Source organism: Eptatretus burgeri, chromosome 18 (assembly GCF_056783735.1).
Source record: "Eptatretus burgeri isolate ZD-2024b chromosome 18, Ebu_testis_v1, whole genome shotgun sequence".
NCBI classification, from domain to species: domain Eukaryota; kingdom Metazoa; phylum Chordata; class Myxini; order Myxiniformes; family Myxinidae; genus Eptatretus; species Eptatretus burgeri.
The window spans coordinates 44,749,576-44,765,618 of NC_140978.1; the positions used below are offsets into that span (position 1 = coordinate 44,749,576).

Below are 16,043 nucleotides of genomic sequence, written 5' to 3' on the forward strand. Positions count from 1 at the left end.
CATATGGCGGTTGCCGGTCTGTTCGCCAATGCTAAGCATGGATACTTGGCATTAATAATGGGGGGTGGAGACATCTTTTAACGAGATTAAAAAAGGATGGTGTTGCAGTTCCTGTATTCAGTTTGTAAAGTTGGAGGGGAAGGATAGACTATGAGAATGAATTTCTTCCATAGAGGTTGTAGTTTTTGGAAAAACTGGAGATTGAACTTTCCTGCTGTTTTCTTGTTGGTTTTCCTTATTGACTTGATTTATTTTTGCCATTTCCACCATAACTTGAGACATGTTCTGTGGGCAGATGAAGCTGGTGTTTCATCTCGATCAGGAGACGATGCTACCTGAGAGCTGTTTTGCATGTGTGTACAAGGAGAGCAACAAGTGAGCAGACACTATACACCACGTGACATGTCCATAAAACGTGCTTTTGTGGGCCCATCATCATTCGGAGTCACTGGGCCACAGTACAGGCCAGCTTTATTAAGTCTCTCAACCCTATAAAGTGGATTGCATTGCCTTGATTACATGTCCTGCATATGTTGATTTCCACGCTGCTCTACCGCAGGTTGGTGGAGGAATTCATGCTGTTGGCTAACATGGCTGTCGCCCATCGCATTTATAAAGCATTCCCCCATTACACATTGTTACGGCGGCATCCTCCACCACAAGAACACCTCCTTGCTGGAGTGCAGGACTTTTGCCGGGATCTCGGTCTCGTCCTCGATTGCAGCTCTGCCGGTGCGCTGCATGTGAGTGCTTTCTTCCTTGGACACCTTTACTTGGAGAATGATAAAATTTCAAAAGTGCGAACTGTATCTTGTTTGTATTTACAGTAGGTACCATTATATGTGCATTGAGCGGTATTCAGTTTTGAGGTCAGTCGTAAGTAAATCCTTCAATTGACTGAGCACCGTCATTTTATCTTCATATCAACTTCAGTAAGGAGCTCCAAGATGGCACCTGGTGAACACAGCATGGTGCGTCGGGCTTTGTTTAATTTTCACTTTGAATCCATTCAAGGTGCAACATATACAAGGAAGGTTCGGGAATGAGATTGTCAGGAAGATAATGGTAAAAACACCAACGTGTCATGTTTTCGGAAACATAATATGTAAAAAGTTTGTGAACATCAGTAAACATGCATTACATTATATATCAACGTGTGTGTCTCTCCTGTTCGGGGGTTGTGACAAAACACGTGACTTTTGACACCCCTCTCCCTCTGTGATGCCCAGTAGCGCTTTGTGTGACCCAACCCCCCTCCCACCCCCATCCTCCACCTCCTCCAAAATACACCCTCCAGTATATCCTTCCCTCTCACAAAAACACAAAACATCTCCAAGATGATTTATTCAAAGCAATCATGATATCAGCCGGTATTATTAAAGGTGCAAGACAGTTATGAAATGTTTACAATGCATGCTATTTATTCTGAATAAAAGTTAAACAAGCAAACATGGTGAACAAAATAGGGATAAAGTACAGTTCAGACTCAAGTATTCTCCCAGAATGCTCCTTGATCTTTTAAAGTGTAAATGGGAGTTCTACATTGGTCACGATTGCTTGATGGCGTCACGTGACTGTGGCACCCTACCCTCCCTCGTGATGCTCCGGGAAACGCATACACCCCCACAGAGTCACGTATTTTGTGTACGACCCCTTATCCAATTATTGAAATAGGTATCACGTGCGTTATGGCTCTTAAGATATTGCGTTTTTGACCGTATTCGAAAAAATTGGCTGTTCTTGTTTGGGTTTCCGACCCTGCGCGAGAGGATCAATTGACATGATCTTCACAACCCACCAACTTCATGGTTGAAGAGCAGAGCACCCCTTTGTACATCAGTGCCTGGCTTTATTTGGCCTCACAAAAGCTTTTGACTTGGTGAATCGAACTGCCATCTGGAAGTTGTTACAGCATTATGGCTGCCCAACTATGTTTACAAACATCAGCTATTTCCTACATCACTGGATGCAAGTAACAGTACTCTGCCACGGCTCTTCTACAGACCCCTTTCCTGTCAAAACAGGAGTCAGGCAAAGCTGCGTCATTGCTCTAACCCTACTTTCAATCTTTCTTGCAGCAATTTACGACCTGTAGACTCCCCCCCCCCCCCCAGGTGTTATAATAACCTATCATACTGAAGGTATTCTCTTCAAGCTCAGCAGGCTAACGGCCAAGACCAACACCAAGACCAAGACAATAACCACTTCTGTGAAAAAACTTCAGTATGCTGATGACGCAGAAGCTTGTGCTCACTCGAAAGAAAAGTTGTAACAGATTGTTGTTGTGTTCGTGGAGACCTACGGGAGCATGGGACTCACCTTGAACACCAGGAAGACTAAAGTCCTCCACCAACCCACACCAAACATGCTGAATCCAATGCCTTCAATTGAGCTTCGCAGTGAAAGAGTGGAAAATGTCCCTCACTTCTCGTACCTAGGAAGCTATTTATCTCAAAAAGCTGAAAGTGATGAAGAGGTACACCACCAGATCCATTGTACTTGTCAGTCAATGGCTAATTGTTTACTTGTAATTTTGAAAACTGTGACATTAGACACGGCATTAAACTTAAAATGTATTGGGCAGTCGTTCTCCCCACGATTCTTTATGATGCTGAAGTTTGGACAACCTATTGACGTCATAATCAAGGCCCTCAAATAATTTCATCAACCTTGTCTTAGAAGGTTCCTACGAATCAAGTGGGAGAACAAAAGACCAAACATGAGCATCCTTCAAGACATGGACATTCCGAGTGTAGAGGCCATGATAATCTCATATCAGCTCAGATAGACGGGATCTGCCTAAACAGGTGCTCTACTCGGAGCTATGCCAAGGAGCCTGTTCACATGGTGGCCAGAGGAAGCATTTCAAAGATAACTTAAAAGCCACCATGAAGTTCTGCTCCATTAATATCGATGCATGGGAAGCGGATGCCCATTCGCTTTCAAAATGGAGATCTAGCGTCCAAAATGGTGTTAAGACCTTCCAATCGATAAGAGCAGCCATCGACAGAGATGGAAAGAGAGGGCAGCTGCTCGTGCCAATATTCCATCACGAGGTCTGCCAGCCGACAACTGACGTCCTCACTGTGGGAGAGCCTGTAAGGTGAAGATTGGGCTCATAAGCCACCTGCGGCCCATGGGCAACACCTCCACCTGCTTCCACCCAGCCACCCGTAATGAAGAATCATCCTCGAGACGAGGGATTGCAATGAAATGAATGATGTATTCTCTCTTCGTCGTTTCGTCAGGGATGTTAGGGCATTATAAGGACTGTTTGGTTCAGATTCTTCCAAAAGCACCAAATTTGGCCCATATGTCGCCCATGCCATACTTTCTCGATTTTAGACGGGCGGCAAGACGGGCGCCCCCCAGGGCCACCATATTGACGAAATCCAATTATGGCCGCCATCCGGGTTTGAGGTCAATCGTAGTTAAAAAAAATCAAAGGGCTAGAATCATGAATAATACCACTTTTTAGGGGTTTTCGGGGTCGGGGAATCTGATTCTCATTTTATTTCAACGATTTAAGGTCAAGGTCACCCCTCAAGGTCACACTAAAGGTCATTTTGGGATCAAACCCGGCATTTTGGGGGCGTCATTTCAAAAATGGCCTGCCTACGGCCTCTATGGCCTCCCTGGGTTATCAATCAAAAGAACCCATTTATCATTTAGAAAATAAGACTTGAATGTTTTTAATTTTGAATGTTTTTAATTTTGACTCGTAATGTCGTAAACTTTTTGTTTCATTTTTTAAGATAATACCAAGTCTGTGAGCGTCGACGTGTCCATCAGCGGCGGTGGTGCAAGATGCCATTTGGAGCTGTGACCTCTACTCTATCTCATGAGACTATCCTATCCCTGTTCTTGCGTGTTCAGGAGTGGATCCGGATCCTGCGACTCAACCTGCTATCGTGTCGCCTTGGTGACGAGACGAAAGTTCATCGCAACGACGAGCCTTCATAATATGCGTGTCGAACTATGTCCTCTACCGAAATTATGAATTGGGGACTCTGTTGTCTTTGTCAATCGGACAAAACTGGAGAAGCCTTGCAAACTCAGAAGGAGGAGGGACTTGTATCACTTGAGAGAGATCTCAAAGACTTCAATGTTATAATGCCAATAATCTTCCTTCTGGTATCAATGTCATGATTAGTCAGTTGAATGATGGCTCAGGTATTGCAGAAACTCTTAAATCACATAAGGCTAGGTATCACAAAACTTGCAGGAGTTATTGTAGTAGTTCTCATGTCAAACGGGAGAGAGAGAAGCTAGACAAAGAAGCCGGCTCTCAGAATAGTCCCCAAAAAATCAGGTCATCTGGAGAATTTCAGCCTCCAGCCAATGTCAAGTGTTGTGTAATCCGTGAGGGGAGGACCAGGCCAACCTCCACAAGGTAGTAACCGATGTCATAGATGCCAATCTAAAGAGTTGGGCGAAGACGAACAAAAACTTTCATTTACTTGGTAGACTGGTTTCCGTAGTGTCTGATGCACATGCGGCTGATGCCTATTATCACCATCAGTGTTAATATTATGTCTGTTTGCGAAACTCCGCTCGCGCTGCCGAGCGACTAGAATCGGTGGGTCCCGCACCTCCGCCCTTCGATCCCATCATCTGCGCTCAAATTGTAGCTCTGATCGAACATTCGGACACAACCGTATTTAAGCTCTCAGAGCTACGCGAGATTATCAAAAGCTGATGAGTGATCAAGGTCGTCCATGCCGAGACAAAAAAGAGCCACACTCAACTCGATACAAGGATCACCTTCTCGACCTCCTCCCTGAATGGGCTGAGTTTTCCAAGTGGAATGAAGGCAGGAAGGATGTTTACATATCTCACAAACTGAAGGTGGTTGATGAGCTGGCCAAGACATATAGGTTTCAGATTGGTCAAGAGGACGCACTTACGTTCATGCGGGCTGCGGTGATGATGCACAAGTTTTGTCTACAGTCAAGAGCCTTTCGACAGCTCCTTCCCCCTTAACTTCCTCACAGCTCCAGTCAACGAGATGAGGAGTTTCTTCAACGTAGTTCTCCGGGACCCGTCAGCTCTTCGTGGATGTGAGAAGATCGGTGGCGACGCCAATCTGGATGCGCGGGAGAAGATCGCATGCAACATCTCACAACTGGTGTTGGCTCAGTGGTTAGGGTGGCGGCTTGGGATCCTAGGGTCCTGGGTTCAAGCCCCGTCGGCCGCTGAATTAATACACCAGGGGGTTGACTCAGCCTGTCATCCTTCCGAGGTCAGCGAAATGAGTACCAGTTCCAGTGTGTGTGTGCTGGTAGAGGGGCACTGCATCAGCGACACAGTCGCGCTTCAAGAAATGATAGCTACCCCGGCAGCTAAGCTGCCATACGACCACCACCACGTCTCACAACTGCTCATCGACAATACTAGTAAGGATACGCACCATACAGTCAAGACGTCTGCGGTACGGCATAATGAGCGAGAAACCCCCTTCCCCCTCTATCATGACCTCAAGCTGCACAGACACGCACGGGACAAAAAACAGATTGGGATTGACCAAGATTGACCAAGTATCTCGGTATCGTACAATTGCATCATGGAAGTGAAGCGAGATGTTGTGCGTGCGGTGTGTGCTCGCCATGCTCAGGATGGGGTGGTGGTATCCACCAACAGCCGTCTCTAGGTCTTCACCACCCACGATGTGGATAATATAGATAGTAAAGCTCAGGGCAACTTCTCACTGGACGAGTTCCACGGATATGTCCTGATCGTACATAGCGGCGTTTTGTCTGCAGATGTTATTCCCTAAGTATTTTAATAAAAATTGTTCCTGAATAATTTTTTGTTGAATTTTTAGTAGTACCACTTTTGATCTTTGACCTTTGAACCCAAAATGGGGTGACCATGACCTGAAATCATCAAAATGAGATCAGATTCAGATTCCCTGACCCCAAAAACCCCTAAAAAGTGGCATTATTCATGATTCTAGCCCTTTTGATTTTTTTAAACTACGATTGACCTCTAACCCGGATGGCGGCTATAATTGGATTTCGCCAATATGGTGGCCCCGGGGGGGTGCCCGTCTTGGCGCCCGTCTAAAATCGAAAAAGTATGGTATGGGCAACATCTGGGCCAAATTTGGTGCTTTTGGAAGAATCTGAACCAAAAAATCCCAAACATCCTTGACTAGTTTACAAGTAAGTAGATGTAATTAATATTGATATGGGTCTATATACTACAATCTGTCCTTTATACACAGATTCATTCATGTTATCTTGATGTACTATTCTTTTTTCTTTTTTTTTAGCTCACCTGGAACATACATAGTTGCCGGGAGCTTATGGGATGGCGTGTCTTCCATCCATCCGTCCGTCTGTCCACAAATACTTGCAACTTCTTCTCTGAAACAACACACATAATTTTGATGAAACTATACCACAAACTTCATCACCCTTTATGTGTCAAAGTTTGTTCACCATATTAAAAAAAATCGGGCCTAAAGGAGGTCTACGGGGGTTGCCCCCCAAAATATGTATTTGCTCTCTTCTCAGCAACTACACGCAATTCCGATGACATTTGACCACAACCTTCATCACCCGTGATATACCAAAGTTTGTTCACGTTATTTTAAAAATAATCTGGGTTGAAGGGGATTTACGGGGGAGGGAGGGGTTGCCCCTCAAAATAGGTATTTGCTATAACATTGGTTCATTAGTACATTTTGCTGATTCCGTCCCACGTTAATTTCCTCCTTGGTATCATTATTCTACGAGGTGAGTGCCCAGGGGTATTGGCCCTATTTTTGTCATTCTACTGTTTAGTTTGCTTTGTGATTCTTGAATATTGTTTGTTTTTTACTTGTATAAAATAAACTTTAACTTGAATTCACAGTTCCACAAACAGAAGGCCTCAATGCCACATTTATTTGTGCGAGGAGGTTTAAAAGCTACTCGATAAAATGTATGTGAGGATAAGAACCTCTTGAACCCTTCTCATTCTCCCAAACCCCATTTTATAATCTCTTCAAATATCACAACCATTATGGATAGCTCGTGCAGGAGTGACGGGATGGTTGTTCAACAAGTATTGATCTTACAGCAGTTGAAATGCTCAACAAATTGAAACATTACTACAAAAGTCTCCATGATTTATTGAGTGAAACGTGATTTTAAATATATATATATATATATATATATATATATATATATATATATATATATATATATATATATATATATATATATATATATATATATATATATACAGCTCTGGAAATAATTAAGAGACCACTGCAAAATTATCAGTTTTTCTGGTTTTACAATTTATAGGAATGTGTTTGAGTAAAATGAACATTTTTGTTTTATTCTATAAACTACTGACAATATTTCTCCCAAATTCCGAATAAAAATATTGTCATTTCGAGCATTTATTTGCAGAAAATGACAACTGGTCAAAATAACAACAAAGATTCAGTGTTTTCAGACCTCAAATAATACAAACAAAATAAGTAAGTTCATATTCATTTTTAAACAACACAATACTAATGTTTTAACTTAGGAAGAGTTCAGAAATCAATATTTTGTGGAATAACCCTGATTTTCAATCACAGCTTTCATGCGTCTTGACATGCTCTCCGCCAGTCTTTCACTTGCTGTTGGGTGAAGCCTGAACTTGATCAAGCCTGACTTGTACTGTCTAAACTGATTCCTGATCAATTTTGCTCATTTTACAAATGATGAGGAAAGCAAAATTGTTTTGAGCTCACATGCCAATGCTGTTCTCAAGATAAATGCCAGTTTGTTTGTTTATATTGGGGGGTTTATTCCCATTTTGTGTACTCTGTATACTTTTCCATTACAGCACTCCCTGCACAACACCTTTGGCTCAGATGAGAATTCGCAAGCAAAGAAGTCCGTCTTGATGCAACTTTGCTCACGACCTATGAAGGTGTGCGTGCGTGTGCGTGCATGCGTGTATTGTGCGTGCGCACCAAACACTTGACTCCATACATTTGATGCTTTGTTTTTTTTCTTAACCTGGAGCGTTGTTCCAGGGAGCTTATGTGATGGCGTGTCGTCTGTCCGTTCGTCCGTAAACACTTGCAACTTCTTTTCTGAGACTACTGATGGGATTGTGACCAAACTTGGTGAAAATGCTATTTGGTATGTTGCAACTCGAGTTTGTTCACAGCATTAAAAAAAATAGTGACCTGAGGGGGTCTTACCAGGGGTCAAACTGGGTCCAGGTTTGACTCCCCCTCCCCCAAACAGGTATTTGCTCTCTTCTCTGAAACTACACACACAATTTTGATGAAACTTGAACACAACCTCATCACCCGTGATGTACCAAAGTTTGTTCACACCATTAAAAAAATCGAGGTAAGGAGGTTTATGGGGGGAGGGTGGGTGAGGGGGTTGCCCCCCAAAATAGGAATTTGCTTTCTTCTCAGAAACTATGCACACAATTTTAATGAAACTTGACCACAACCTTCATCACCTGTGATTTACCCAAGTTTGTTCACGGCATTAAGAAAAAAAAAACAATCACAAATTACCCCTCCAAAATAGGTATTTACTTTCTTCTCCGTTATATATTTTGTGGGCCAGCCATACTGATCAGTGGTTCCCTGGTTATCTTATCCAGCTGCTACCAGGTGAATGTCCAGAGATATTGCCGCAATTTATATTTAGAGCTCCAGATGATGTTCTTGCACTCAGGATGTTAAAATGTCTGCTTTCACAATGAAAATATTTTATTGATGAATGGGGCTGAGAAAAGTGAGGTCGAGGCCGTTTATTCCTGATACGTGAAACACCCTGCAACCCAGGCCTGCAAAAAAAATCGGATTTCCATCCAATCATCATTGAACTTTGATAAAACATTCTCCCTGGGTAGGTGCTCCTATGTTTAAAGTTTTGTGTCAATCACGAAGGCAGTTGCAGAGAAAGTGAATAAGGGTGAAAAAGTGAGGAAAAAAGACAAAAAAAAAAGTGAGGACCTCGGTCGACATTCCACAACATGGTAAAGGATGGTTGTGGATGCCTATTACTTGTCAATTATTTTATTCCACAAACGCTGATCTCAATTTATCAAGATAATGTTTCCTTCAAGTATCGCACTAAATGTTTTGTTTATCTTTGTTTGGGCACTTTTTCAAAGCTCTTGTGGCTACATATCATGGCAATTGCACTGAAATTTGGAACATTCAGATGCAAACCATCCTATAGTTTCCTGCATAACCCCATATTGACTGGAACCTATTGATTATTATCCGAAGAGAAGCCTCTTCCAGTATGGCTCACACAGGTGACCCCAGCTGTCCGATTGAAAGCCTCCTCCAGTCGGATCCAACAGGTGTCTTCAGCTGTCTTATCAGAAGCTTCCTCCTGTATGACACACACAAGCAGCCTCAGCTGTCCTATCAGAAGTCTCCTCCAGTTGGAACCAAACAGGTGACCCCAGCTGTCCTATTGGAAGCCTTCTCATATAGGACCCACACAGTCGGCCTCAGATGCATCACAAAAGTTTCCACAAGGAGGCATCAACCAAACTTTCAGAAAGCCTTCATTCAATTCCAGGTCCATGATACTGTGAATTCTGTATCCTTCTGTAAAAGTAACACTTGGCTTTTCAAAGTCTTAATGATGTCATAAATATCTTTAACTAGATGAGTGTTGATTGGGCAATAAAAGCCTTGACTGCAAACTTCAGGAGGCATATGTGGCACCTTCAACCACAGTCCTCACGTGATCTGATTTTTGGAGGTCAACCCATACTTGGCTAGATTCCATTCATATGCCCACTCATTATTGTGTCCTCCCATGAAACTGTGACGTCCACAGTCAAGACCTCCTTCACCGAGTCTGATAAGATGTCTAACTGGCGACCAGATTGTGAGAGCAATGTATTTTGGGAAGGCAGGGGTTGAAACAGGTCTCCTCATACCTTCCATCCAGCACCTGGGAAAACTGAGGTAATTGCTTCAGGGATTCCAGGAGCTTACGTGTGATCACCTTCCCTCAAAACCTCCACCAGCTTTTTGTGATTAGGTCCTGATTGGTTCACTCTGTCACACTGATGCTGGGTGACCTCAGCTAACACACGTAATACCTAGTTGTGGTACTACATGTAGCTCGGCAGAATGTGCTCCAAGATTCTTCTCATGCCACAATGATTGCATAGATGTGAATCGGCCATTTTCCACTTTATGAAATTGGCAGGAGTTTGCATCGGGTCATGCACTGAATGGAGGGAAAGACGTCAACCTGATTTCCACTTCCATTTTGTAGACTTTTGGACATTGAAGATGCAACCTTTTTCTCACCATTACCATGATTACTTGTGAAACTGTAATCAACAGAGTTTAATCTCCTAAACGTGAATCATCAAACACATCTCGAGGTTGGTACAATAGATTGTTTTTAAACGCTTGGTATACTCAAACTGATGTCTACATATCTATCAGACTATCTTAGTGGAAACTCCTCAAGTTTTCAGGTTTGCCTCTTCAGCATTTCACTATTTTCCTTTCTTTCATCTCTCTTTGTGCAGTTGGCTCTGTATTTCTGCACTGGAGCCTTACAGAATGAGGAGGAATTCCGACACTACGCTCTCAACGTACCACTGTATACGCATTTCACATCTCCGATCCGACGCTATCCGGATGTAATCATCCATCGGTTGCTGGCTAAAACACTCGGTGAGCCCTCGATGAGGACGTACCACATGCGGCCCGCCGCACCGCTCCTAACGCCACTGTCCTAGAGGAACGGCATTTTTACATGATGTGATGATTGACCATTTGTTGTTTACTGTAGGCTACGAAGAATGCGTTTCCCTCGACGTGAGGAACATGCAAATGTTGGCAGAGCATTGCAACGACAAGAAACGAGCATCGAAGCGTGTGCAGGAGCTCAGTACAGAATTGTTCTTCAACGTGTTTATGCGGGTAAGTAGAAACATCCATTGTTCTATCTGCTTCGGTGTCATTGTCATCATCTCGAAGGATAAATTGACTCTCCTTTTTGAATTCCTTACAATGCATCACCCATCGGTTTGCTGTTCCACTTTTCCAGGAGAAAGGACCACTGGAATCTCGAGCTGTGGTCATGGTCGTACAGGATAAATCGTTCGACGTTTACCTTCTCAGATTTGGACTGCAGAAGAGAGTGTACTGCGATGTAAGTAACAGATTGAAGCACTTTGTTTATACTTGGACGTGATGTGTAAATATTTGTTATATTCTAGAAATGATGTTTTATCAAATATATTTTTACTCTGACAATCACCATTGATGCTTTTCTTCTTCAACTTTATTGCAGACACAGTCCATACATGAGTAATAAACAACAAAAAAGTATTACATCATCACATCATTATGCAAACAGTATGTCATTATTCCACCTCTGCACCAGTGACGAGGCATGAAGGCTAAAAACGTTAGGTTTTACTTGGTTAGGTCTTCCCATCCCGCTTGGGACATTGGACAGCATAAGTTGACTAACATGTCAATAAGAACAAAGTGATTTCTAAAGCCATGCATAGACTTCCTGAGCAGTTCTTGGAAACACATCACCCTATGACTTAGAAAGGTATGAGAATCACGATGCCGACTAGGAGGCCCAACAACCAACGAAAGGCATTGTTGTAGCAGACAGTGAATTTTTGCAATTATGATTGGCCAAAATTGCCCAACAAAGCTGAGCAGTACAAGTTATAACAGTCAAATTTAAACAGAGGACACTTAATTTCTTCAGAACAAGGAAAAAAACTACGAAGGAGCATATTTGCTCAAACACAAAGCGAACAATATTGTCACTTAATATCGGAGTCGTCATGCGAGTCATTAGTGATAATGTGAGCAAGGTACGTACACGCGTCAATATACTTCAAATGGTTACCACAGGTAAAAATCAGGTAACTGGTCAAACCTAACCTGTCTTGACTGAAACATCATGCATACCAATTTAGCAGTGCTATCTACAATATCAAGTTCAGTGGCCTTTTGTTCACATATCTTTAGTAACACCTGCATGGCAAAATGTACAGCCAACCAAAATGATAAAACTCGACAAAACTCGCGCCTATTTTTAAGTTGCCATTAAGTCTTTTTTACGAGTCGGAACTTTGGCGCAATTCGATTCTGGAGCTTAACTTTTGTAATTCTGCTTCGTTGAAGAGATTCTCACGGTTATCGCACATGGTGAAATGAAATAAAGCCACGAACGCTAACGTATACGGGCATTTATAAGCCTTGCAATGTACCCAGCAATTTGTAGCTATGATGAACACGCATTCGATAATATGAGTGAGGAAAGTAGGGGAAAAATAACTTTATCGTTAAGAAATTGGTGCAGCCTGTTCTAAGTCAAGGCATGTTTGAGCAGGCCAAAAACGTGGTGGCTTCAGACCCCAGCGAGGTAACCCAGGATTCGCCTGAAGACCCTATAGAGAGCAGTGGCCGAGGATGGTGCCTGGTAAAGGATACAATTAAATAAGGCCATTAATGATCTTAAAGAGGGGTGTTTTAATTAACCCAAACGCCCAATTTTTATTCATGCACTTCCTTGGAGTTTTCGTCGTATGCATGTAATGTTTCAGGCTGTTAGGTTTCATGGTTTTGGAGTTATGGAGGAGACAGTCTGACACACACGTGTACACACACACACACACACACACACACACACACACACACACACACACACACACACACACACACAAACACACACAAACACACACTGACATTTATTCATATATATATATATATATATATATATATATATATATATATATATATATATATATATATATATATATATATATATATATAATATTAGGGCGCTTTTAGCTACTATGGTAAAAATTCAAATTTGCAATAGAAGTTTGCAGAACCTTCCAAATGGTGAGGTTTCATGAAAAACTAAAATCTTCCAAGTTTTATTGAGATTAAATATTATTTAAGACTTGGCAGGCATTTGACATCCTTCTCCATTAGTACAACATGGCTAAATTAAAATGAAAATCTCTTTTGATGAAAACAATTGAAAAGAATTATCCTGAAAAGTAAATAATATGCCTTTATAAAATCAAAGTTTCCTTTGAGGCCTTTGGGTATTTCCGTCGGTCATCCTCCATCACTTGAACAAGGTACTGCACTTGAGCTTCATCTCTTGTTTTACCAGCTTTCGTGAAATCTTGGATGAGGGCGACGCCTCTTTCGGCCGCATCATTCACGACGTTCAGAGTCAACCCTCTGCTTTGCTTTGACGTAGGATTCAAAGCTCTTCCAGTTTGATGGATCCTTTTCCTCGAGAAAGTCTTCTGGCAGCTCGAGGAGCGTAAAGAGATTTTTAGTTTGGGAGGAGCAGAGGTCAGACAGCTTCTTTCCCTCTGGATTGGGAAGCCAGACTCGTCGAGATGGATCCTCTGAACCCTCCACGTCCTTCATGTTTATTACCATGGCGATCTTTTCTGACGAATCTAAGTTGTCATCAAAGAGTGCAAGGCCGACGTTAACTTCGCTCAGGTACCACAGATGGCGGCTCATTGTTTTGTATGCAGCATGATTCAAGGAATGGAGGGCTTGAAGGAGCTGGAGGTCATTCTTTGGCGCGGAAGCAGCATTTCGAGCGTCGAACCAGGCCCTGATATAGTGCTTAGCAACAAAAAGACAGACCTGCTTGATCCCGCTAAACAGGCGTTCTGTGCGACATGTACTGCGGGATGATGACGCGCGTTTAGTGAGAAAATCCGAGAACTGCACTTGAAACATCCAGATCTTGAAGCAGTAAATTGCACGAGCCATCCAACGCGCTCGGTGAACGGCACCAGGTGCCCTAAATGTTGGAACCTGATGTCCAGAAGGGACGCCACCAAGGAAAATGATCGTCAGTTGGAGAAGTTCATTGTAGTCGTCTCGGGGATGCTTCTGCTTCAGAAGCTCTTGGGCATGCTGAATGACAGAATTGGCCCATGGATGGATATCGGTGGCTGTGCTTGCATCATCAGCAGCAGTGAAGTTCTGCGTGAAATTAAAATGGGGCCAGCAGTCCCGGAAGGTTTGGAATAAGGTGATGTCTGGCCCTCGGGATGCTTCATCGACCGAAGAAGAGTAAATTGCTTCCAAAACAAGTTCTAAGACATGGTGCCAACACGCAAAATAAAGAAGTTGATGATCAAGGATGTTTTCAATATGAACACAGACCCCACCCCGGATTCCAATATTAACAGCTGTCGTGTCAAAACACATCCCTTTGACACGTCCAATCAGGTTCCACTCCTTAACTGTTGAAAAGATGACTGCAGCTGTTTCTTCCGCCTTGGAATCTTTCAGCATCGGAATTGCCAGGATTTTTGACACACCATTCCCAGTGACCAGAATTGGCAGCCTGTCAACTTTGTCTCTTCCAGTTAGGTCTGGCATCAGCTTGGAATCCCAGTGGACTACCAGGGGTGTGTCAACCTTAAAGCTCTGCTTTATCTCTTCAGCACGTTGCTTCCTATACTTAACACGAGCGGCACGAATGGCACTTGGACTGAGAGAAAGTTTATTGATGTCTTGGCCCAATTGCTTGGCAAATGGAATTGGAACCCGACTTGCAGAACGATCGCTAAGGAGAGTTCTATCCAGGGCCTCAGTTACTTCAGATGTTAATCCAGTTGTCCCACGTTTTCTCTTCGGAGGCTGGGAATCACAGGTGGTTGGATGGATGGAAGAAGATGGTTGTCGACTTGGACTAGATTCAGTAGAGCTGGAGGAGGAGGAAGACTGGAGGTTGGCTGTTTCAGAAGTTGCGGCCATCTCCAAAAGCACCTTCTGTTTCCTCTTTTTCTCTTCATCCTTACGTTTCATAATTTTCTCTGAAGTCCTGGCAGTCTTGTAGTCAAGACTCCCGATCTTTCCTGGACGCCCCTTTTCACGCTGAGAAGCAAGAAACTCCTTGTCCTCATCGATTTTTATAAGATTCATAGCATCAGCGTGAGCTATGTCAAACAGCTCATCCAGGTCGGCCTTGAAATTGTCTTGTTTCCCAATGTTGGTAGCAGTCTTCCGATTGATGCTTTTCTTTAAACCCTGCCATGTTGTGTGTAATTTTCGCACATGGACTACCACATCAGGAAGGTGCTTAGTAGGAATCCCCTCTGTGGACCAGATGTTCATTAGCTCGAGTGATGTTTGATTCACACTTGCAGTTAGGGTCTCATTCATTTCCACATGAAGGAACATCAAAAAGCGGAGAACTTTGGCCTTAGAAGGAAGCTTCTGGCCAGGAAGTGTTGGATTAGGGGATCGAATCAGCCAAATGGTCTTTTTCGATCTAGTTCTGGAGGCCATTACCCTCAAAATATGCAGAAATTTCTGGTCTGAAAAAAAGATAAAAACATCATGGTTAAGTGGGAAATGTTACAGAGTGGAAAGTACACATTGAAAAGTAACAAGTTTTTGCCAAGCTTGCGCGTTAATTCATGCACGCATGAAGAAAGGCTCTGCACACTGCTGTGCAATTGCGCAACTTTCAACAAGAAAACTTTCCGTTTCCGAATTTTGGACTGAGTTGGGACTTCATTATTTTTAAATTTAGCAATTTATGAGCTGATTTTCATTTCTTCACATCAATATTTAATATCATTTTAATGCATTTAATTATACGAATATATTAATTAAACCCTCAAAACAGTAAATTCAGATGATCTCAAAATAAACTTTTAATTGATCTGCGAAAAGAGGAAAAAAATCATTTTTGGCAGTTTTTGATGCCCTTTGTGCAACTTTGCATCGCTTGTGCAAGTTCAAGAAAAAAATATTTTAACACAATGATTTCTAGTAGGAACCTCACTGAATGGCGGGTTCTGCGCATTAAAAAAAAAAACTTTCATTTTTTAGAAGCACCCTAATATATATATATATATATATATATATATATATATATATATATATATATATATATATATATATATATATATATATATATATATATATATATATATGTTGTTGCAGATCCGGGTTCGTGGGGGTACGACGAGCGTGGGGGTATCCCAGCTTCTCCCTGGACTCACCGGGAATCTAGCCCATTGCA

General features: G+C 42.5%; 1 protein-coding gene across 8 annotated transcripts in view; it reads left to right on the forward strand.

The window, feature by feature from the left end:
- DIS3L2 (DIS3 like 3'-5' exoribonuclease 2) overlaps positions 1-16,043 on the forward strand; it is a 147,620-nt gene that overhangs the window by 113,286 nt on the left and 18,291 nt on the right. For all 8 annotated transcript variants that reach the window (XM_085864370.1, XM_085864371.1, XM_085864368.1 and 5 more), the window contains 6 exons: positions 296-375; positions 560-743; positions 7,828-7,914; positions 10,519-10,666; positions 10,785-10,915; positions 11,043-11,147. In XM_085864370.1, coding sequence (XP_085720496.1) covers positions 296-375; positions 560-743; positions 7,828-7,914; positions 10,519-10,666; positions 10,785-10,915; positions 11,043-11,147 — 735 coding nt within the window. The remainder of the gene's footprint in view (positions 1-295; positions 376-559; positions 744-7,827; positions 7,915-10,518; positions 10,667-10,784; positions 10,916-11,042; positions 11,148-16,043) is intronic.